Genomic DNA, 24,555 nt, shown 5'->3' on the forward strand with positions numbered 1-24,555 from the left:
ATCTGGTCAGTTGTCTTGCCACAGATAGTATCTCTCAAGTTCAAGTGTTGAGTTTTGATATTTTTTGAAGTTTAGATAACTTTTGAATACTTTGTTGTGACAAAGTCAGAGGTTAGTTACTTTGTGTATAATTAAGTTTGATGCCTGTATAATTTTGTGGTAGAATAAAGGCAATTTGTTGAGCAATAATTCAAAAGTTCTTGAATTCATTTGTCCATGGTGTCAGTTAACTTGAGTTCTAAGGCAAAAAGGCAAAAAAGGCAATATTAATCTAACACACTGACAGATAATTTATGGAATTGGGTGCAATATTTTAAATTCATTTGTAGGACATGGGAGTCGTTGGCTGGCCAATATTTATCGCCCATCCCTAGTTGCCCGAGGGCAGATGAGAATCAACCACATTACTGTGGTTCTGGAGTCACATGTAGGTCAGACCAAGTAAGGGTGGCAGATTTCCTTCTTTAAAGGACATAAGTGAAGCAGATGGGTTTTTCCAACAATCGATAATGGTTTCATCATAGTCATCAGTAGATTCTTAATTCCAGATTTTTTTAAATTGAATTCAAATTCCACCATGGTGGGATTTGAACCCACTTCCCCCAGAACATCAGCTGAGTTCCTGGATTAATTGTCTAGCGATAATACCACATAAGCCATCACCTTCCCACCTGATTTTACTCCTTATTCAAGTCAAGAGAGTGTAACATTGGATTAGATGCAGAACCAGCATCTGACACAAGTCCACATATTTCCCAAATACATTGTGAGCTATATTAAAATTACTCCCAAAGTCTTTAAGAGGAGAGGAACTAAAACTAATAGGGAAAAAAAAATCAGTATTCAGTACACATTATGTAGGCATTGTTGTGTGTTAGCAATGTTTTAAATGTTCCTGAAAAGTAGCAAATAAAAAAAATCAAATGATCTATGGGGGAGAGATTTAAAAGCTAGACTGTTACCAAGTTATAACTACCCCCAAAAATCAGTAGTCCCTGTAGTGGTAGCTACATATAGAGCCGATATAGCAGATTCAATAACAATGTTCAAGAAGCATCTGGATAGATACATGAATAGGCAGAGAATAGACAGATATGGATCACGTAAGGGCAAGAAAATATTAGACTAGACAGACACGTGTGTCAGCACAAATCTGTTGGCTGAAGGGCCTGTTCCTATGCTGTACTGTTTTTTGATACATTAGGCTCCACATGTACAACGGCAACACCAACAATTGCCTCTGATTTGCAAAGCAGCATTTCAGTTATCCAGTAGTGGGTGGGGTCTTCCAACTAAACATAGATGATGATCAGGGGGAAGAATATAATCAGTGCCTCAGGATTGGCTATTTTTCAATGAACTAGACTGCAGCTATGGTATCCTACGTGACTGTGATCAGCTTATGGCCACGTAACAATTCCATTACTAGTATCAAGTACTTCCAGTTTTACCCAGTCTTAGCTCATCTGCTATGGAAACTATCACCCACAGCCTTATTACCACTAGACTGGACTGCTGCAGTGCTGTCCTAACACGAATTTTGTTTTCTCCAAATGATTATTCAATGGGACAACTTTTCACTTTCAACTGGCTGATCAGAGTACTGAAAGGTGAAGTAATTGGAGCATTCCCACATAATTACCATTCAGGGACTTGCATGGACATGTTCCTATGAAAGCAGTTTAACTGTGATTTGCAATGAAATAGAGTTATTGTTCAGGAGCAAAATTGCCTCAAAAAGTGAAGCGAACTATTTGTCAACGAAAAATTGCCTTGTAGGATTTGCCTTGTTAAAAGAAAATCGTCTCTTATAGAACTGCATGGAAATTCCACCACTGTTTGGGTGGAAACACCCCATGATCGCCTACATATTAATCCTAGAACTTCCATAAATTGTGTGGGGAGCGGGGGGTGGGGGAGGAGGATGGGGGCGAACGGGGGGGGGGGGGGGGGTCGGTGGAGGACGGGGGGGGGAACGGGGGGGGGGTGGAGGATGGGGGGGGGAAGAAACAGACCCCGGGCGGGGGTGGGAGTGGGGGTGTCAGTACTTACAGTAAAAGAAACTACGCCACCAGACTAACTTCACATCAAATCGGGAGAAAGCCGACAGGAAACGGACCTCACTGTGGCTGACACGGCCTCGAGTTGCCAATAAAACTGCAGAAACTTACAAAACAGGTTTTTGTCTTTAAAATAATTTCCCCGAGACACCGCCGCTCGAGCTTGTTTACCTCAGCTTCCGGGCCACCGCACGTCCCATTGCGTCATCACGCCATAACGGGTGACGCCATCACGTTGCCGCTGATGCTCCGTCCCCCAGATCTGGGCCAGCTGACCCGGTGAACACAGCAACAAGTCTCACAACACCAGGTTAAAGTCCAACTGGTTTATTTGGTAGTAAAAGCCAAGAGCTTTCGGAACGTTGCTCCTTCGTCAGGTAAGTGGAAGATGTGTTCACAAACACGGCCTATAAAAGACACAAATTCAATTTACAAAATAATGCTTGGAATGCGAGTCTTTATAGGTAATTAAGTCTTAAAAGTACAGACAATGTGAGTGGAGACAGCATTAAGCAGAGGTTAAAGAGATGTGTATTGTCTCCAGCCAGGACAGTTACTGAGATTTTGCAAGCCTAGGCAAGTCGTGGGGATTACAGATAGTGTGACATGAACCCAAGATCCCAGTTTAGGCTGTCTTCATGCATGTGAAACTTGGCTATCGTTCTCTGATATGGAGGCCATCTGATGATGATGATCTGTCTGAGGCCAGAACTCTCCATTCACCTGACGAAGAGGTTAACGTCAAAAGCTTGTGAGTTTACTATCAAATAAATCGGTTGGACTTAAACCTGGTGTTGTCAGACTTCTTACTATCATTCTCTGCTCAGTGACTCTGACCTGGCCAGGTAATCCAGGCATATTTGTGCACCTAGAAATAAAACGTATCTGCAATGCATTCAAAGCAGTTATGTCTCCACTCAGAAAGTAACCATAACCTCAAATTCTACCTGCTATCATTACCGACCCAGTCTACCTGTGGCCTATGTGATTTATTACCAGCTATTACAACAATGGTAGAGGACAGAGATGAGATGCTATCACAAGTATTCCCCTAAACTTATCCATCCCTCTAAAGCCAGAATTTCCCTTCTCTTTATGCACATGCACAATTTTAGCTGCCATTCTATCTTTTCACTCAAGTGCACTCCTGTCACCTTTTATTTTTCTCCTTTTGTGTATTGCTCCTCCCATATCATCCTGACATCAAAATTGTGAAGGATCTATTTAACCCATTATCCCATTGAATTTAAGAATGCCTTCCACCTCCATGGTGCCACTTGCTACCTGCATTCATGGTTGTGTCAGCTGTAAATACAAGTATTTCGAATTTCCTGGTTGCCCAACCTCTACCTTCCATAAAGCAGTTCATTTGAAATTCTGCTGCCTTCATCTTGTTTGCACCAAATCCCATTCACCTTCAACTGTATGTCAGTAGATAAGGTCCCACTTCTGGTACTTGAATTCATACCTAAACTGACAGTTCCATGCAATGCTGAGGGAGTGCTGTCCTGTCAGAAGTTTTGTCTCAGATGAAAAATTAAAATTATGCTGTTTGCCATCTTGTGGATGTAAAAGTTTCACAGGCACCGTTTAAAGGAGAGTGGGGCAGTTCTTCCAATGTTCTCTCCAATATTTATTCCACACTCAACATCACAAAAAAGATGTTCTTATCATTGACCTTGTTGCTGTTTATAGGAACTTGCTGTATGCAAATTGGCTGCTCTATTTTTGACAGTGCAATAGTGACTGCACTTCAAAAGTATTCTATTTTCTGTAAAGCACTTGGGCACATACATTTAAGGTCCCATATAAATTTACGAAGATAAAGGCAAAATACTGTGGATGCTGGAATCTGAAACAAAACCAGAAAATGTTGGAAATTCTCAGCAGGTCTGATGACTCAAGAGCTGACAAAGGGTCATCCAGACTCAAAACATTAGATCTGTTCTCTCTCCATTGATTCTGTCAGACCTGCTGAGATTTTCCAGCATTATCTGTTTTTGTTGTATTTTTAATAATGATTCTCAGCCAATACCATAAATAGCAAAAAGGAAACAAGAGATTTATGTATGCATTTAGTGCCTTTCACAACCCCTGGAAGTCTCAAAGCAGTTCACAGCCAACTACACACTTTTAAAGTTTACCCACTTTTTTAATGTAGGAAATACACAAAGCAAACTTCCATGAAGAGCAATGTAACAATAACCAGATAGCCTATTATTTCCAGTGTTAGTTGTGGGATAAATATTGCCCAAAATACCAGGGAACTTCACTGCTCTTTTTTAAAACAAAGCCAAAGTCTCTTTAACATGGCCTGATGAAGGGGCAGAACCCCAAAAGCCAGTGGCTTTTACTACCAATAAACCTGTTGGACTTTAACCTGGTGTTGTGAGACCTCTTACTGTGTTTACCCCAGTCCAACGTGGGCATCTCCACATCATGCAGCATCATGACATTGGAACAGATACAAGATCCCACTAATAAGGCAAGGGATGATAATAGATTTAGGTCGCTGCCATCAATGGACTGGGAGAAAGAAAGCAAGACAGCTGTGGAATGTTTTTCGAATTGATCACAGCCCGGAACGATATTAGTGCTGTACAAGTCGAGGCGGACTGTGTTCGGCGCTGCTCAGGTTCCGGGGGGATACCGGTGTTTCCCGCCAGCAGACGGAGATGATGGCGGACGTTCTGGAGGTCCCGCGCCCCCGGATTAACACGAGCCTGGTCTCGCGCTTCACGGGGAAGGCTGTTTGTTTCGTGGGCCGAGTTCAGAAGGTAGCGGGAGAGCCGGCGGCCGTCCCCTACACCCCCTTCTCTGCTCACCTCCACCTCCCCCAGATAACACTGCTGAATCAAACATGGAGCAAATGCTGCAGCTGTTTAGGGATGCGGGAAGCTCCAGTTGTCTGTAAATTAGGAACATACAGTCAGAAGTCTCACAACACCAGGTTAAAGACCAATAGGTTTATTTGGTAGAACCTGATGGACTTTAACCTAGTGTTGTGAGACTTCTTGCTGTGTTTATTCCAGTCCAACGCCGGCATCTCTACATTATTAGGAACATAGGAATCAGAAGCAGACAATTCAGCCCTTCAGAACCTGCTCTGCAACTCAATGGCACCATGGCTGATCTCTCCCTGGTCTCCAGTCCATCTCCCCACCTGTTTCCCATATTCCTTTAACCAGTTTTTATTCGCAATCCATTAGCCATTCATCATGTCCTGATTTATTTTTGTTGTTGTATCTGTGATTCAGGTTCACCCCTCTGGTACCTCCTTTGTCCTCTCAGATGGTGATGGGAAAAATGTCACAGTGGAAATGACTGACCCAGTAAGTGACTTTTTTTTAAAAAATGCAATTTTATTCAGTATATATGTAAAAAGAAACCAACAATGCTGCAAGTGTGCAATTGAAATGTAGATCACTCTTTACAGCAAATTTTCACAGACAGGTTATGCACTCAATTCTTAACACTGTCTCAAACCAGTCACCCAATAACATCACCTGGATTTTGCAGTAAGCAGCAAACAATTAGTGTTCATCATTGGCAAGCAACAGTGAGGCTCTTCAGCCAACCAGATTGAAGAAACTCAGACTGAATGAGTGTAAACCAAAGAGTGCAAGTTAGACTGTTTATTTCAACATAAAATTATGTACAGAAAGCAGAATAAGGAAATGGAAAGTAACATGGGATTGAGAAAAGAGGCAGAAATAAAATGTAAAATCATCAAAAAATCTCCCAGTAGTAATGAAAATTTGAAAAAAGACTTCATACTTGTAATGTAATTTTTCTGTGCCAGAGATGTTCATTTTGGCAGTAATTAAAACTTGCCATGCTATTTAAAAATTCACTGGATGTCTTGTGTTTTAATGCAGAATCTATCAAAGAGGATAGCATAGCTTCTGGAGGAGCAGGACAAACCTGACTGCAACTTCCTTGTTACTGTAATTTGCTAGACATGTGCAGGTGATTTATTCCATAGTAACTGAGAGTAATGATAGCCTCACCATTACCAGAAAATATAGGCCAATATATACTTGCATTCATCAACTGTAGATTATTTACACATTTTAAACTTATTGTAGTTATGCCAATGGTTATGCTCTGGTATGTGTTCTCTGCTGTCAATAAACTGCCACACAACAACAGTTAGCACCTACTGTGGATTCCATTAGTGGCATAAAAGTTGACTGATACTCATTTCCCTCAGCACCATTTTCATTGGAGTTTTCCAAGCTGTTGTTCATCTTGAAGGACCTTACAGCAGTGACAAATGTTTAACATGTAAATCTCTGTAATACGAACATCATTGTTTCTCGGTGCCAATTATTTTCTGTATATGTACACAGCAAGTCTGAGTGTGCAGTCAAAAATCTTGACCATTTGGTATTTTGAATCCTATCTGTAATAACACAGATCTAGGGATGGAATATAAAAGCAAGGAGGTTACGTTAGAACTCAAAGAGCATTAATTGGGCCACAGTGCTATATACAATTTAGGTGTGGTCACAGTTCAGGAACAATATGATTGATTAGGGAGGGTACAAAGGTGATGTGCAAGAATGTTGCCAGGTCCAGAAACTTTAAGCTTCAAGGAAAATTGTATTGACCAGGCTTGTTTTTTTTTTGGAATATTAGTTGCTAATTTAATTGATGTGTTAAAAATTGAGAGGCGAGAGGAGAATGGATAGGATGGAACCATTTCTTTGCACAAAAAGTTCAATAACTGGTGATGGTGGGGAGGCAGAGATTTAACATTATAGGTAGAGCTAAGTGACTGTATACCCTATGGATGACATTTAAGATTTGCAGTATTGCAATATCAGGTCCTGAATAGTGGTGGTTAATTAAATAAAACAAGGAGGCTCCACAAAATGCCTCAATCTGAAGCATTTTTGTAACCATCTTCAGCTAAAAGTGCCAAGTGGGTGATCCATCTTGCCTTCCTCCAAGCATCATAGATGCCAAGTTTAGTTCATTGCACATAACAAAGATGCCAAGTTTAGTTCATTGCACGTAACGTCAAGAAGTGCTTGAGCACACTGGATACAGCAAAGGCCGCAGGCCACATAACATCTGTTGTGGTATTATGCTTCAAAATGAACTGCGCGCTTAACCAAGCTGTTCCAGTACAGCTACAACACTGCCACCTTTCCAACAATGTGGAAAATTGCCCAGGTATGTCCAGTCTACAAAAAGCAGGCCATCAGTCTACTTTCAATCATCAGCGAAGTGATGGAAGGTATGATCAATAGTGTTCTCAAGTGGCACTTACTCAGCGTTTGCCCATGCTGCAATTAGATCTAGACCTCACTACTTTTGTCCAAACACCTCAAAATATGAATTCGAGAGATTGTGAGAACAATGACTGACCCTGATACTATGTAGCCTTAAGGAACCGCAGTAAAACTGAAGCCAATAGGAATTATGGGGAAATGCTCCACAAGTTGAGTAACACATAACACAAGGAAGATGAGTTGTTGCGGGACAGTCTTCTTTGACCCTATACAGTACTGCACAAGTTTCTCAGGACAGTGGCCTAGGCCCAACCATCTTCAGCTGCTTTGTCAATGACCTATCCTCCATCATTTAAATCGGAAGTTGGGATGCTTCCTGAAGTTTTCATAATGGTCAATTCCGTTCACAGCTGCTCAGATATTAAAATAATCTGTGCTTACAGACAGCAAGACCTGGATTTAATTCAGCCTTGGATAAGTAGCAAGTAATATTGATGTTAGGCAATGGTCATCTCCAAAGAGATCTAATCATGCCCCCTAGACATTCAATGCTATTACTTTTGTTAAATCCCTCACTATCAACACTCTGGGTGTTACCATTGGCCAAAATCTTAACAGACCAGCCTTATAAGTACTGTGGCTATGAGAGTAGATCAGAGGCTTAGAATTCTGCAGCAAGTAATTGGCTTCCTGACACCATTTACACAGTGCAGTCAAGAGTGTAATGGAATATTCTGCACTTGGAGTTGCACTCACTTGTTCAACCAATGACACTCGAAGCTGGACACCATCAAGGTCAAAGTAGCCACTTAATTGGCATTCTATCCATCATCTTAAACATTCACTTCCCCCCAACAATGATGTACTGACAGCAGTGTGTACCACCATTTTCTCAACAGTTGTGTGGGTCTAAAACTTGGTGCATGGATGGATGGTAGAGATAGATACTCTCATTACCGTTAAAGAATATTTGAATATGCAGTTGAAGTGCTGTAGCCAAAAAGCTGGATGAACATCTGGAAAGTAGATCACACTTTTATGGCTGACATTGATGTAATCATCCAAATGGCCTCCTGTACTGTAAATTTCTATGATTCTCCATAATGTGTATGATTAACCACAAAATCTATTTTACCTGTTTTTATATTATTATGTAGCTTGAAGAAGAATTGAGCGGAGTCATTGAGGTAGTTGGAAAAGTTACACCCAGAGCCACTATCCAGGCAGCATACTACGTCTCTTTCCGTGAGGATAAGAACAGTTTTGGTATGTATAATATGAACATATTGTAAAACCTTTTCAAAACCTACATTTATCTAATATATGAAACTTTATTTTTGTCACTGTCTTTGTCACACCATATTGGGTTAAGCACCAAATTCTCCATCCTCATTGGCAGTAGTGAGGGTTGTGAATGGCCAGAAAATTTAATTCATTTGGGGAGAATTATTGGTGTCCGATTGACTTGGTCATAAGAATCAGCATTAAAGCTTCCCTTTGTTGGGACATTTCTCAGACTTTTTTCATTGAAACCAATCTCTATTTTACACCCTAACACTTAATGAAGAAAAAATAAGTCTTTCAGTTTTCATTCTGCTATTCTCTTTGATTGCTATTTTGATTAGTTCCATTGTTCCCCATCCTGTTCCTTTGTTTATAAAAGAAATGCACACCTGTATATGAGAGAGACAGAAATTTATGAAGTTTTAAGAAAAATATGTTCCCTAAATCTGTACAAGAACCTATGTGAAACAACTGCAAGGTAAGGGATCTGTTTGCAATCACAGATGATGCTGGATATGACTGGAGAGTTATTCATTCGTTTCTCAATCTCAAAGGAAGCTGTTGGCCCCTGTAACCTCTGTACATGAAATACTGATAATGATCATTTATCCTACATCTGTCAGAGCCACTCCTGACATTGGCCTGCTGAATCCACTTGACAGCTGGGTAGCAGCATATCATCTGATGAATCAAGCTCTGGATCAGCTTTCTTGTTGCTAGTTAACAAACATACAGACTTGTCAATAAAGGGATTTACCGGCTTATCTTCTCACCGTCCTTTTAAAAAATTTAAATATTTTACAGTCTGGTATTTAAAAATGACAAGCATGTGGAACCTTAAGGTACAATATATAGAACAAAAAGATCTAGGAGTACAGGTTCATAGCTCTTTGAAAGCGGAGTTACAAGTGGACAGGTGGTGAAAGAAAGCATTCAGCATGCTTGGTATCATTGGTCAGATCATTGAATACAACGTGTCTTGTTGAAGTTGTACAAGACATTAGTAAGACCATATATATATATTACGTACAATTCTGGTCACACTACTATTGAAAGGATATTATTAAACTAGAAAGAATGCAAAAAAGATTTACTAGGATACTACTTGGATTTGATGGCTTTAGTTATAAGGAGAAGCTGGATAGTTTGGGACTTGTGACCCTGGAGCGTAGGCAGCTTCGGGGTGATCGATTTAGGTGAACATAAAATAATGAGGGGCATAATGCAGATAGTCAACGTCTTTTCCCAAAAGTAGGGGAGTCTAAAACTAGAGGGCATGGATTTAAGGTGAGGGGAGAGATACAAAAGGGTCCAGAAGGACAATTTTTTCACAGGTTGGTGAGTGTCTGGAACGAGCTGCCAGAGGCAGTAGTAGAAGCTGGTACGATTTTGTGTTTTTAAAAGCATTGATAGTTACGTGAGTAAGATGAGTATAGAGGGATATGGGCGAGATGCAGGCGACTGGGACTAGCTTAGTGGTTTTTAAAAAAGAGGCAACGTGGGCAACTTGCTATAAACCTCTATATAGGACTATATAGTTCCAGTCAAAGAACACAGAGTTCCATGATATTGGAATTGACCTAACCCTAACCAACGCCAATAAAATATCTGGTCAATCATTCCCTCATTTGTGGGCCAGTTCATCTTGATGGAAATAGAAACCCCACAGTGCAGAAAGAGGCCATTGGGCCCATCGAGTCTGCACCGATCACAGTCCCACCCAGCCCTACCCCGATATCCCTACATATTTACCTGCTAATCCCTCTAACCTATGCATCTCAGGACACTAAGGGACAATTTTTTTAGTATGACCAATCAACCTAACCTGCACATCTTTGGACTGTGGAAGGAAACCAGAGCACCTGGAGGAAATCCATGCAGACACTAGGAGAATGTGCAAACTCCACACAGTGACCTAAGCTGGGAATCAAACCTGGGTCTCTGGAGCTGTGAAGCAGCAGTGCTAACCACTGTGCTACTGCGCTGCCCATGTATCTAACTTTTTCCAAAAGCAATTAATAGGTTGCAAAGCACAATTTGGATAGTTTGCTGACTAATTTATTTCCTCCTTTGTTTCAGATCTCAGCCTTTACAATGAAGCCTTGAACATTATCCATGAATTTTCACAGTACTATCCATTTACTGTTACAAGCAGCGGGTGATTTCTTCCACGCCTACTGAGAAGCCAAAATCTTTACCCTATAGAACTCTAGTATAAGTTATCTTTACTGGATTACATTTGTTACTACAGTAACCTTGGTCTGTAGGATCTGGTAACTTGAAAGTTAAAAATGAAAGTGTAATGTAGAAGTTTTATATATTTTCTAAAATGTTGCAGAACCCATTTTTCAGAAGTCTGAATTGAATGAAAAAGAAGTAATGTCCAGACAGCTGTTATTTGTTCTAAGTGAGGCTGACATTGTAGCACTTTACCTGCAAGTCAAAGTAAATAAGATGGCTTACGAATGTTGTACTTTTTTCCAAGTTAAATTTATTCCAAATGACAGGTTAAAATATTTGACTAAAATGCAGCCCATGGATGTACTTGTGTAAGTGGCTCTTGTTTGACCTTCAGTAAAATCATTTTTTTTTCCAGTGTTTGTGAATGGTGCTTTATTTATAAATTCAGCCTCCTGTAAACCATTCTGGGATGGGGACTATGAAGTTATATTGTGAAAATGCTAATTTCCTGTGTTTTCAGATAGCATCTGTGGTTTAAAAGGGGGAGATATCAAGGTTCTTGAGAAACATTAAGGTAAGCATTATATGGTGGAGTTTCTGGTGCAGATGGAGGAGGAGAAAGTGAGTTCCCGGACACGCATACTTTGTTTGAATAGAGGGGAGTACGCTAGGATGAGAGAAGAATTGGCGAATGTTGACTGGGGGAGCGCGTTGGAGGGAGGGTCTGCTGAGGAGCAGTGGAGGATCTTTAAGGAGATCTTTCTTGGTGCTCAGCGGAAATTTATTCCGATGGTCAAAAAGGACAGTAGGAGGAGAGGTAATAAGCCGTGGATAACGAAGGAGGTGAAGGAAAGTGTTAAATTAAAAGCGGAGGCGTTTAGAGTAGCTAAGAGTAGTGGGCGAGAAGAGGATTGGGAGAGGTTTAAATGTCAACAATGATTGACAAAGAAGTTGATAAAGAAGGGTAGGAGAAACTATGAAGCTGGGCTAGCGCTTAATATAAAAAAGGATAGCAAGAGTTTTTATAAATATATAAAAAGGAAGAGGCTGGCTAGGGTGAACGTTGGTCCTTTAGAGGATGAGAAAGGGGACCTAGTGGTAGGGGATGGGGATATGGCTAAGGTATTGAATAACTTTTTTGTTTCTGTCTTCACGGAGGAGGACGTGAATAATTTGCTGGGTGTTAGTGATGGAAAGGTGGTACGACTGGAGGGTCTTAATGACATTACTGTTACTAGAGAGGCGGTGCTCGACAGACTGGAGGGGCTGATTGTGGACAAGTCCCCAGGACCGGATGGAATGCATCCGAGGGTTCTGAAAGAAATGGCGGAGGTGATAGTGGATGCCTTGGTGGTTATTTTCCAGACGTCGCTGGATTCTGGGTAAGTGCCGGAAGATTGGAAAACGGCTAATGTTACGCCGTTGTTTAAGAAGGGTGCCAGGCAAAAGGCGGGGAATTATAGGCCGGTTAGTTTAACGTCTGTGGTAGGTAAAATGTTAGAATCCGTCATTAAGGAGGAAATTGCGAGGCATCTTGAAGGCAATTGCATGATAGAGCGGACGCAGCATGGTTTCATTAAAGGGAGGTCGTGTCTGACAAATTTACTGGAGTTCTACGAGGATGTGTCTGGGGCGGTGGATAGAGGAGAGCCGGTGGATGTGGTCTTTCTGGATTTTCAGAAGGCATTTGACAAAGTACCTCACAAGAGGTTATTGCAGAAGGTCGAGGGACATGGAGTTGGGGGTAGGGTGTTAGCGTGGATAGAGGATTGGTTGTCAAATAGGAGGAAGAGAGTGGGGGTCAACAGGTGCTATTCGGATTGGCGGATGGTGACTAGTGGAGTGCCCCAGGGGTCGGTGCTGGGGCCTCAGCTTTTTACCATTTATATAGATGATCTGGAGGAGGGAACCGAGTGTAGGGTGTCGAAATTTGCTGATGACACCAAGATTGGGGGAACGGCAAATTGTGCGGAGGGTGTGGAGAGCCTGCAGAAGGATCTAGATAGGCTGGGCGAATGGAATTTAATGTTGGCAAGTGTGAGGTGGTCCACTTTGGTAGGAAGGACTATTACTTACAGGGCGAAAAACTGCAGCAGGCGACGGTGCAGAGGGACCTCGGGGTCCTTGTGCATGAGTCGCAAAAACCCAGCTTGCAGGTGCAGCAGGTGGTCAGGAAGGCGAATGGGATGCTGGCCTTCATAGCGAGGGGGATTGAATATAAAAGTAGGGAGGTCTTGCTGCAGCTGTATAGGGCATTGGTGAGGCCGCAGCTGGAGTACTGTGTGCAGTTTTGGGCACCGCACCTGCACAAAGATATTTTGGCCTTGGAGGGAGTGCAGAGGAGGTTTACTAGGCTGATACCGGAGTTGAGGGGGTTGAGCTATGAGGAGAGGCTGAATAAACTAGGCTTGTACTCGGAGTTTAGAAGAATGAGGGGAGATCTCATTGAGACGTATAAGATGATGAATAGGATGGATAGGATAGAGGTGGAGAGAGTCTTCCCGCTCAAAAAAGACAGTAGGACTAGGGGGCACAGCCTCAAGATAAAGGGGGGGGCGGTTTAGAACGGAGTTGAGGAGGAACTTCTTCACTCAAAGGGTGGTGAATCTCTGGAATTCTCTGCCCGTTGAAGTGGTGGAGGCTGCCTTGCTAAATATTTTTAAGACGCGGGTTGATGGGTTTTTGATAAGAGAGGGGATTAAGGGTTATGGGGAGAGGGCGGGAAGGTGGAACTGAGCCACGACAGATCAGCCATGATCTTATTGAATGGCGGGGCAGGCTCGAAGGGCTAGATGGCCTACTCCTGCTCCTATTTCTTATGTTCTTATGTAAGCAAGTCCCTTGGGCCTGATGGCATGGATATACCCCAGAATATTGAAAGCAAGGGAGGAAATTGCTGGGGCCTAGAGAGAAATCTTTGTATCATCACTGGCTACAGGGGAGGTTCCAGAGGATTGGAGAATAGCCAGTGTTATTCCTTGGTTTAAGAAGGGTAGCAAGCATAATTCAGGTAATTGCAGGCCAGTGAGCCTGACATCAGCAGTAGGGAAATTATTGAAGATTCTTCAAGACAGGATTTATTCCCACTTGGATCTGGGTGTACAGGTACACAGATTATTCAAGGTGGAGAAGGTAGTCAAGAAGGCAGATAGCATGCATTGAGTTTTAAAATTGGCAAGTCATGTTACAGAACTTTAGTTAGGCCACACTTGGAATACAGTGCTCAATTCTGGTCACGCTTCCAGAAGGATGAGGCAGCTTTGGAAAGGGCGCAGAAAAGATTTACCAGGATGTTGCCTGGTATGGAGAGGTTGGAGAAACTTGGTTTGTTCTCACTGAAATGACAAGAGGTTGAGGAGCGACCTGAAAGAAGTCTACAAGATTGAGGGGCATAGACAGAGTGGATAGTCAGAAACTTTTCCCCCAGAGTGGAAGAGTCAATTACTCTGGGGTTCAAGGTGCGAGTGACAAGGTTTAATGATGTACGAGACAACTTTTATATACAGAGGGTGGTGGGTGCCTGGAACTTGCTGCTCAGGACGATAGTGGAAGCAAATACAATAGCGACTTCTAAGGGGTATCTTGATAAATACATGAATACGAAGGGAATACAGAGATATGGTCTCCGAAGGATAGAGTTCTGGTTCAGTCAGGCAGCATGGTTGGTGCAGGCTTATAGGGCTGAAAGGCCTGTTCATGTATTGTAATTTCTATCCTTCAAAGAGGGGAGAATTGTCAGGAGGTTGGTATAGTATAATTCTCTAAAACTAGAGAACCAAACCTAAGGCGTATGTTACCTCCATATCAACACCCACCATGAAAACCAAACACTCAATTTAACTCTGTTGCAAAACAAAAGCTATTCATAACCTTTGTCTGAATACTTGTAGTTTTCCAATTAAATATTCCTCTTCTGTCTACAACCCCATGAAGCTGCTTCAAGGCTGTTGACAATAATCCACATCCATATTTATATAAACAAACAAGATGGTTAAGTGCCAAGTAGGTATCAGTAACTGGTATTAGATTCTTGATAACCTTGTTGCACCCCCAAACTTCACTGTTTAACAGCAGTGCTAAACACTGTGCTACTCTACCATACTTCAGCTGACTTGCAGTTCAGATGGGCTTGATCACTCCATCCATCACCTGAAATATTCAGTGGAGGCAGTATGTCTGCATGATATACTGCTCCTTTGACATATCTTCCAAATCTCCAGCCTCCACCTCCTAGAAGGTAAAAGGCAGCAAGTGCATAGGCTTATCACCACCTGCAAGTTTCCCTCCAAGTCCTATCTTGGAAGACAAGTTCCAAGACAATCCTCCACTGTCACTGGATCAAAATTTTGGAACTCACGACTTAACAGTACCTCCATCACAGACTGCACCACAATTCCAAATATTTCAATTGTTCAGCAGCCACAGCCTTCTGGGCAATACTTCCATATTTCCACTACCTTTCATGAATAAAAAAAATGCTTCCACATTTGATTCTTGAAGGGACTACCTCAAAATTTAAAATGGCTTCTTGTACTATCAGCAGCTTGAAAATTGGGCTTGGCTGAAGGGGGAGAAAAAGGTAGCTAAACCAGTAATGATTAAAGAACACAAAACCTTGGACAAAAGAAAACTTAAAAGCTTATGCAAATGAGGAGAAAAGTGGCCTCTGAAGAAATAAATGCTGCACAGGACAATTTTACTTTCATTTGTAAAGTTAGAATACATTGTTTTTATTCAGCTAAGAAAACTGAAAGAAAGCACATTCACACACATTAAGTTGGTATCATATATTGAAATATCCCAAGATTTAGCTCTTATATAAAAACATTAGTTCTTTACTGCATTATATATCTCAGAACAGCTTCCACTCCACTAACACATCCTTCCCCACCATTCCCACTCCCCAGTCCAACATTCTCACAAAGAGTCATCAGACTTGAAATGCAACTGTTCTCTCTCCACAGATACTGTTGGACCTGCTGAGGTTTTCCAGCATTTTCTGGTTCCAGGTTTTATATTGTTCTCATCATTTTAAGATCATAACAGCAGTTTTCCATGCTCTTCTCTCAGGAATGCAAATTATAGAACCTGGTCATTTTTGCTATCTTCAAGTTTTAACCAAATATGGCACAATGGTTTGATTTTCCTTTTCGGTAATAGTGGATATTAGCCCTTCACTTTCGGCTTTTCAGAAAAATCTAAATTATTAAATTTGGCTATATATTTTTAATTTACATTTTTTGCAGTGCCATTTTGCCATTCAAACTTGCATGACATCATCTCAAAGCCCAAATACCAACCTCATCTTTGTTAAAACCATGCAGTTAATAAAGAAAATTTGTAAAGAGCAGACAAAACCCCCATGACTTCCCGAATAACTGGTCATAACTGAGGGCTTTTTGTAGAAGGAGAATACCATTTGTGCGAACAATTATGCATACTTTATTTACAAAAATGTGAAACTAATTAAAATAGAAGACCTTTGGTTTTAGGCACATGCACATATCAGAAGCATTAAAATAACAGTAAATGCAGTTTACAAATTGTAAGATTAGATTACATTTTTTCCAACTCTAGTAAATTAACATGACACAGTATTTTAGTATATTACTAGATAATTTATTTGTCAAAGTTTCATGGCTAAGACCACATTAGATGTCACAATTGTCAAGCTGAATCTGATTTCACTCATTAATTAGTATTTAAACAGTTATTGCTTCAGTAGAGGACCATACATCTCAATATCTTTGCATGGAAATGAAAATATGATTTGCTCTACTGAATTTAATAAGTGTAGTGCACCTTCGGCTACATCTTAACTATATGACAGCAGGAATTTAATTTAACAGAAATCAGTACGGATGTATGAAACAGGGCCAGAGGTGTCTGAGGCACAAGCGTACAGATATTCCTCTATGACATTTAGGATTATGTAAAATAGAGCAAAATGTATAAACAAATCACAATGATGCAATAATACACCGGGTCTTGAATCTTGCTTAATGCCATGTGATATTGGCATATTCACGTTATACATTAATTCTAATTTCATGGAACTGAAAATAAACATTTGTATAATTTGTACAACATTAATCCAAGCAGTCTTTGTTAAAGTGTCTCATTCTAAGGAGCATTGAATTCAGGTTTTCAAGAGTTTGAACTAAAAATGAATTTACTGCTAAAGACAAGATAAATATAGGTTCATTTCTTGCGTCAAGTTCTGTTTAGTATCATTATGGATGATGGTCAGAGCCCCAGGAAAGTCTTGAAATGAACTGAACCAGCTCCAAAAACATGACTCGCAACCAGGCTTATTTCTGCTGTATCTCAAAATAATTCAGACTTCAAATTGCCAAGATCATGAAACATTTTTCCCCCCATTACTTTGAGAGCAACGGATGCTCAGTGACAGAAGGTATGCAGAGGTTTTCAAGGACAATTAAAAAGCAGTGCCTTGGATTCTTTTCTTTTCTCTTAGCTCTGGGATGTTTCTGCTGGGATTAGATTTCCTGTTGTGTCCAGCTGCATGCACTTGCAAGTACAGGCAGACACTGGACATTCATGGTGATCCCTGTGGGGAGAAAAAAGATAAAAGCTACAGCAGGAAAATTAGAACTGGAAAAATGGGGTAGACATTGAGATATCACACAAGATCATGTCTATCAATTCTGATTCATAGTGAAAAACAAAATTTATTTCAGACTTGGGACAGAAGGGGTAAAGAGGAAGGATGAAGTCAACAAGGATTTAGAAAAGATTAAAGTCTAATTTATGTTGAAGGTTTACTACAGGTATATTAAAACTACAGTGGAAATGAAAAACATGCAGTTCCCAGCCTTGCACTTGTCAAATCTAAAATATTGTTTAAAGCTATGTAGCAACCAAGCAGCTCCCAACAAAAACATCAAGTTGAGGCTTCTGGTTAAAGAAAAAGCTCGGTTAAAATCACAACTGAGAATGAGCTGAAGAATGAAGTCCAGATATCTTAACATGTCTCTTTCGAAAATACCCATTGTGAACTTGAGCCTTCCAATTTTGATTGTTTTTATCTGCAATCTAGATGTATATCCTGAAGATAATTACTTAGCAATGATCTTTTAATTACAATACATATTGCAGTAGCTTTTATTTGATCAGTTATCTTCAGGTGTGAAAAGGTGTGTTAAGTTGATAAATCTTGTTTATTAAAAAAAAGCAAATAACGTACCAATGCTACTCATGCCAACCAAGAATTTTATGCAACTAAAATGAGTTGGTAACCAGATGAACAAGGAAATGTTCCTAACTGCCATTACTGCAACCATCAAGGTTGCGGATATGCAGAAGGATTCTCATTATCCTACTATTTTCTATAATCCATTGGCTTGTTTGCCCTTCCCAAATACATTCTCTGATTGAATTGTAATTTCTATTTTGCTGCTCACCTGAACTGTCCATCTTATTCCCCCCATAATCTATGACTTTCTTCCTCACACTCAGCCACATATCCAATTTACCAGGTAACTACTTAAGCTCACTTTATTTACATCTCTAAATCATGAATTATACATCACAAAAACAAAAGATTTAACATTAAGCCCTGCAGACCCCTATCATAAAACAGCCTTTCATGCATTTGAAACACCATTAGCTACTTTGTTTCCTGCCACGAAATCTGTCCATGAGCTCTTACTTTTCTGACCAGTCATATATGTTATTACTGTATGTTATAATTCACGGAGAAAATTAGGAATCTGGATCCAGTCTTTCCTCAACAAAAACCCAGATTCTCCTTTCCTCCTGCCCCACAAAGGTGGGAACAGCCTTTTATGTATACTTAATAATGGCTTAACCTTTCCCCGATCAGTAATACCTGCTTGCACTTACAACTAAGTCATGCACCTCATTGTGAGAGAATTACAACATTAACAATGTAGGACCTTGTGAAAAGCCTAGCCAAAATACAAATATGTCAAATGTGTTAATGATTCTTCTTATTATTACCACCTCAAAAAATTCAAATAAAACTGGTTAGACATTACCTTCCCTTAACAAATCAATGTTGACCAGCCTGGATTAATCTGTGCCCAAGTAATGACTGATGCTGTCACTCTATTTCCCAATAATTTTCCCACGCCAAGGTTTGGTTGACTGACCTATAGTTCGGTCTCTTCCTTTGGAAAGATGGTTCAACCATAGTTTCTTTCTACTCATCCCACATGAAGCCACAGAGAATTGGAAAAGGATGGTCAGACCCTCTGTTACTTCTTCCTTTGCTTCTCTGAATCATCTGGGCCTGGTGATTTTACTACTTTAAAGTATGCAAAACCACTTAATATTTTCTGTCAAATTATTAACTCATCAATATTTCTTGGCTCTCCTCAACCCTTTTTACTGCCCTCCCTTTCTGCTCTGCAGATGAGGAGGTGGTCTTTCTTGATAAGCTGAAGTTTATAAAACTGAGACTTGTTATACTATTTCTATTAAGCACACAATGTTGAATTTCACATGTGGGCCAAACCTAGTAAAAATTTTCATCTGCCGACTGATACGATCATCTTTCTCACAAATTACAGGTTTATATCATTTAATTTCATAAATTGGCATAATTAGGCAAAAACCGATCGACTACCTTGACAGAGACGGGATGAATGAAATATCTTAATGCACACATCTCAACATGACTTGGGAAGAAGAAAGTCATAATTCAACAACCTGGATAATTTCTCAACAGTCTGGCTAACTTTCTTCTGAGGGGAGTCACAAAGTTGGTGGATATAAAGTAGTCTTTTGACACTGTCTTTATATTTGACACAACATGGCTGAGCAGTGTAGGATTTGCTGTCAGATGTCTGGATTATAAAAGTTACTATTTGCATTCTCATAGCTCTGATGGTGAAATTAAAGTTCACAGGGATTGATTGTTGCTCTTGATCTTCATAAGAACATAAGAAATAGGAGGAGTAGGCCATCTAGCCCTTTGAGCCTGCCCCGCCATTCAATAAGATCATGGCTGATCTGTCGTGGCTCAGTTCCACTTTCCCGCCCTCTCCCCATAACCCTTAATCCCCTTGCCTATCAAAAACCTATCAACCCACGTCTTAAAAATATTTAGCGAGGCAGCCTCCACCACTTCAATGGGCAGAGAATTCCAGAGATTCACCACCCTTTGAGTGAAAAAGTTCCTCCTCAACTCCGTTCTAAACCACCCCCCCTTTATCTTGAGGCTGTGCCCTCTAGTCCTACTGTCCTTTCTGAGCGGGAAGAGCCTCTCCACCTCTATCCTATCCATCCCATTCAACATCTTATACGTCTTAATAAGATCTCCCCTCATTCTTCTAAACTCTAATGAGTATAAGCCTAGTTTATTCAGCCTCTCCTCATAGTTCAACCCCCTCAACTCCGGAATCAACCTAGTAAACCTCCTCTGCACTCCCTCCAAGGCCAAAATATCCTTGTGTAAGTGCGGCGACCAAAACTGCACACAGTACTCCAGCTGCGGCCTCACCAGTGCCCTATACAGCTGCAGCAAGACCTCCCTACTTTTATATTCAATCCCCCTCACTATGAAGGCCAGCATCCCATTCGCCTTCCTGACCACCTGCTGCACCTGCAGGCTGGGTTTTTGCGACTCATGCACAAGGACCCCGAGGTCCCTCTGCACCGTCGCATGCTGCAGTTTTTTGCCACGTAAGTAATAGTCCTTCCTACCATTATTCCTACCAAAGTGGACAACCTCACATTTGCCAACATTAAATTCCATTTGCCAGTTCCTGGCCCATTCGCCCAGCCTATCTAGATCCTTCTGCAGACTCTCCACACCCTCCGCACAATTTGCCGTTCCACCAATCTTGGTGTCATTCGCAAATTTCGACACCATGCACTCGGTTCCTTCCTCCAGATCATCTATATAAATGGTAAATAGCTGAGGCCCCAGCACCGACCCCTGGGGCACTCCACTAGTCACCAACCACCAATCCGAATAGCACCCATTGACCCCCACTCTCTGCCTCCTATTTGACAGCCAATCCTCTATCCACGCTAACACCCTACCCCCAACTCCATGCCCCGACCTTCTGTAATAACTTCTTGTGAGGCACCTTGTCAAACGCCTTCTGAAAATCAAGAAACACCACATCCACCGGCTCTCCTCTATCCACCATCCTAGACACATCCTCATAGAACTCCAATAAATTCGTCGGACACGACTTCCCCTTAACAAATCCGTGCTGTGTCTGCTCTACCAAACAATTCTCCTCAAGATGCCTCGCTATTTTCTCCTTGATCACGGATTCTAACATTTTTCCTACAACAGACGTTAAACTAACCGGCCTATAATCAATGAGAAAACACTGGGAAGCTGTCAATAAGATCACAAATCAAGTCACCCAAATCCAGTTTGAACCCAGGTCCCTGGTGCTGTAAGGCAACAGTGCTAACAACTGTGCCACCCTGATTAATAATGAGCAAATGATTAGTAAATAGTAATTGATTAGTAATTTCAGAAATATGAAGATAGGTAGCACAAACGAGGTCTGGTTTTTCCTTCTGCTAAATACCATCAATGGGGTACCTAAGCAGTTATATTTTGTCTATTGTTTTTCTACTTGGCACAAAAATGTATTTCTCCATTTTTAGTCTATTTTGTATACCTTGTGGAGTAATACCTCCACAACTAATAATCTCATTAATCTAAATCCTATTTAATTTTAGTAGTAGTACACTTGGGACAATTCAATAGCATGTAAAGTATTAAAGGGAAAATTATGACATTTCTCTACAGTGGCTGTAATATTTACAAAGTTGGCTAGTAGAAGTAGCAAAAAGATTATGCACATTAAAAGCCATAATGAAAATATAATTAAAATCAATGATCAAAAATGTATACTCATGCAGTTTACTTATTTCTGTACAACAGAACTTGTTGTTGATCTAAGCAAATCTAAAATCTAGTCGCTTGTAAATTCCCAAGGACAATTACAGGGCAACTGTAACTGTTTCAAATACGTGGCGAAAAACTGCAGCAGGCGACGGTGCAGAGGGACCTCGGGGTCCTTGTGCATGAGTCGCAAAAACCCAGCTTGCAGGTGCAGCAGGTGGTCAGGAAGGCGAATGGGATGCTGGCCTTCATAGCGAGGGGGATTGAATATAAAAGTAGGGAGGTCTTGCTGCAGCTGTATAGGGCATTGGTGAGGCCGCAGCTGGAGTACTGTGTGCAGTTTTGGGCGCTGCACCTGCGCAAGGATATTTTGGCCCTGGAGGGAGTGCAGAGGAGGTTTACTAGGCTGATACCGGAGTTGAGGGGATTGAGCTATGAGGAGAGGCTGAATAAACTAGGCTTGTACTCGTTAGAGTTTAGAAGAATGAGGGGAGATCTCATTGAGACGTATAAGATGATGAATGGGATGGATAGGATAGAGGTGGAGAGACTCTTCCCGCTCAAAAAAGACAGTAGGACTAGGGGGCACAGCCTCAAGATAAAGGGGAGGCGGTTTAGAACGGAGTTGAGGAGGAACTTCTTCACTCAAAGGGTGGTGAATCTCTGGAATTCTCTGCCCGTTGAAGTGGTGGAGGCTGCCTCGCTAAATATTTTTAAGAAGCGGGTTGATGGGTTCTTGATAAGAGAGGGGATTAAGGGTTATGGGGAGAGGGCGGGAAAGTGGAACTGAGCCACGACAGATCAGCCATGATCTTATTGAATGGCGGGGCAGGCTCGAAGGGCTAGATGGCCTACTCCTGCTCCTATTTCTTATGTTCTTAAATTTCTACCTCCTGATCAGAAAAGGCCAGCATGAAATGGCAGGCATCGTCACAGATAAATAAACTTTGAAAGGCTAACAGGCAAAGTGCAAGATCTGGAAAGGTATAACAAGCAAAGACAGTGACTTGAATGGTAAAGATCTCAGGGCCTTCGAGTAGTGATGACATGCTGCGGCAGGAATTGTTAGAATGCTGACTGAACCTACAAACAAGGCTCTACGGTTAGCACCAAATTCAATTCTCTCCTAATGAGGAACTTGGCAAACTGGAGAAGTGGACTTACATTCCACCAGTTCATGCATTTGCAATCCAAAATACTCTTGAATGATGGATAATAAGGCATGGTTGAAGGACACAGCCATCTGGGAGATTACATTACCTTTTATAATGCAGGTTCTAAAATAGGCCAATGCAGTGCATTTCATTTCTGAAAACTATAAACTCTACAAGTTGGAATTAATCAATTTATATCTAAACTCTAAAATATCCCATGGATATCTCACCATTACCTGAACCAGCTGAGCATATGGCCAGCATGACCTCCATGACGACAGTTCTGGCACCAAGTAAACCAGTTATTGAATTGAGCCAATTTCTTGTCTTTGCTCAGATCAACCTTTTCATCAGACTTTCCAGTTCCTATTCCAAGAAAAAAATTCATACAGTTATAGTGGAAAAATAGTAAGATGCTTAAAAGTTCCAAATATATTAAAACTATCAATGTTTTGCTCTACCTTACTTCCCACAGCGTTCTCTTTCATATTAGTTAAAATTTATTACTGACAAAAGGTAATGATGGATTTACCTATTGTTTTTAATCACAAGTATTTCTTTTTAGAAATGGATACATTTTCTTTGTCTTATGCACATCTTTGTTTCTGCTTGAGTTGAGTATGTTTACAGTCGGTAAAAAAAGATTCATTGTCACTGTAAAGAAACTTGATTAACTAACAAAATTATGGTACAAGTTGTGTTGACTGGAATGGTTGACAGAAGTGGCAGAGTTATTTTGTGTTCTCCTCACCCAAACAGAATGGTTTGCCAAACCTTTTTATTCTCAAAAGACTACCAGTTAAATGCATTTCTACAAGCGAAGGATGTATTCTAAAGTCTACAGATGTAAGTCATGTAACAATGGGCACCAATCACTGATGACAACATCCTGTGTGGCGCACACACACACACGCGCGGTGGGATTACAGCACAGTGTGATTAGTTTTGTATAGTCTAGAAAGAAGCCAGCACAGATATGCTTGTCTGAATGGTCTTCCCAACTATTTTGCTAAAGGATTGCTCTGATTTTTATTTTAACCATACTGTAAGATAGTGTCCTGATACCAAACATCAACATTTACCTAGACAGCTTGAAACTGGTGTTCCCATATTGATAAGACAGAGTGCACAGCGGGGAAGAGGTTTACGACATCCTGGACAACTTGTGACCTTTGATTTGGTTGGAGAACCACTAACACCATATTGGCTGAAACTTCGTCCCTGGTGTGGCATGGCAGAACAACTATATGATATTGATTTTCCACAGAAGTTGCAGCTCACGAACACCTGGAATACATATTTCAATATTCAACTGAGAACATAAAATGTGAAGTATCTTACCACATTGAAGTGATTTGACTATAATTTCCTCACAAAGGTAACAAAAATGTAAGTCATAGAACATAACAGTGCAGTACAGGCCCTTCCGCCCTCGATGTTGCGCCGACCAGTGGAACCAATCTAATGGTCCTCTAACCTAAACTATTCCAATGTTATCCATATGCCTATCCACTGACCATTTGAACACCCTTAAAGTTGGCGAGTCCACAACTGCTACAGGCAGGGCATTCCATGCCCTTACTACCCTCTGAGTAAAGAACCTACCTCTGACATCCGTCCTATAACTATCACCCCTTAACTTAAAGCTACGTCCCCTCATGTTAGCCATCACCATCCGAGGAAAAAGGCTCTCACTGTCCACCCTATCCAATCCTTTGATCATCTTGTATGCCTCAATTAGGTCACCTCGTAACCTTCTTCTCTCTAATGAAAATAAC

The 24,555-nt window shown here is 41.0% G+C and overlaps 3 protein-coding genes across 9 annotated transcripts in view; 1 reads left to right on the plus strand and 2 right to left on the minus strand.

Moving 5' to 3' along the window:
• Positions 1-2,436, minus strand: part of umad1 (UBAP1-MVB12-associated (UMA) domain containing 1) — a 96,991-nt gene extending 94,555 nt beyond the window's left edge. Inside the window, exon 1 of one of the 3 annotated variants that reach the window (XM_080207633.1) lies at positions 2,232-2,436. The gene's annotated coding sequence lies outside the window, so the exon portion shown is untranslated. Of the gene's footprint in view, positions 1-2,052 lie in introns of all 3 variants that reach the window. The other 2 variants (XM_080207626.1, XM_080207642.1) reach the window with 2 other exon arrangements.
• Positions 2,437-4,468: 2,032 nt separating this feature from the next.
• Positions 4,469-11,179, plus strand: rpa3 (replication protein A3). 2 transcript variants are annotated; one of them, XM_080207674.1, is made up of 4 exons: positions 4,469-4,545; positions 5,318-5,392; positions 8,458-8,566; positions 10,664-11,179. In XM_080207674.1, exons 1-4 carry the CDS (start codon positions 4,510-4,512, stop codon positions 10,744-10,746), a joined length of 303 nt encoding a protein of 100 aa, XP_080063800.1. In that variant the 5' UTR covers positions 4,469-4,509; the 3' UTR covers positions 10,747-11,179. The 2 variants fall into 2 exon arrangements, with proteins under 2 accessions (XP_080063800.1, XP_080063790.1); XM_080207664.1 differs by lacking the exon at positions 4,469-4,545 and adding an exon at positions 4,680-4,837.
• A 4,350-nt stretch (positions 11,180-15,529) lies between these two features.
• The window catches only part of mios (missing oocyte, meiosis regulator, homolog (Drosophila)), a 45,952-nt gene continuing 36,926 nt past the window's right edge, over positions 15,530-24,555 (minus strand). For all 4 annotated transcript variants that reach the window (XM_080207688.1, XM_080207699.1, XM_080207718.1 and 1 more), the window contains 3 exons: positions 23,860-24,064; positions 23,014-23,143; positions 15,530-17,336 (listed from right to left, as the gene is read on the minus strand). In XM_080207688.1, the coding sequence (XP_080063814.1) occupies positions 17,240-17,336; positions 23,014-23,143; positions 23,860-24,064 (432 nt within the window). In that variant the 3' untranslated portion in view covers positions 15,530-17,239. The remainder of the gene's footprint in view (positions 17,337-23,013; positions 23,144-23,859; positions 24,065-24,555) is intronic.

The sequence above is a fragment of the Carcharhinus amblyrhynchos genome, chromosome 2 (assembly GCF_965287045.1).
Source record: "Carcharhinus amblyrhynchos chromosome 2, sCarAmb.v2.hapA, whole genome shotgun sequence".
In the NCBI taxonomy this organism is placed as follows: Eukaryota; Metazoa; Chordata; class Chondrichthyes; order Carcharhiniformes; family Carcharhinidae; genus Carcharhinus; species Carcharhinus amblyrhynchos.

Bases quoted from the DNA above. Each gene is read 5' to 3' on its own strand.
- rpa3 (XM_080207664.1), top strand. From the start codon at position 4,736: ATGATGGCGGACGTTCTGGAGGTCCCGCGCCCCCGGATTAACACGAGC. The intron at 5,393-8,457 runs GTAAGTGACTTT...ATTATTATGTAG, and splicing joins CAGTGGAAATGACTGACCCA to CTTGAAGAAGAATTGAGCGG. The intron at 8,567-10,663 runs GTATGTATAATA...CCTTTGTTTCAG, and splicing joins TGAGGATAAGAACAGTTTTG to ATCTCAGCCTTTACAATGAA.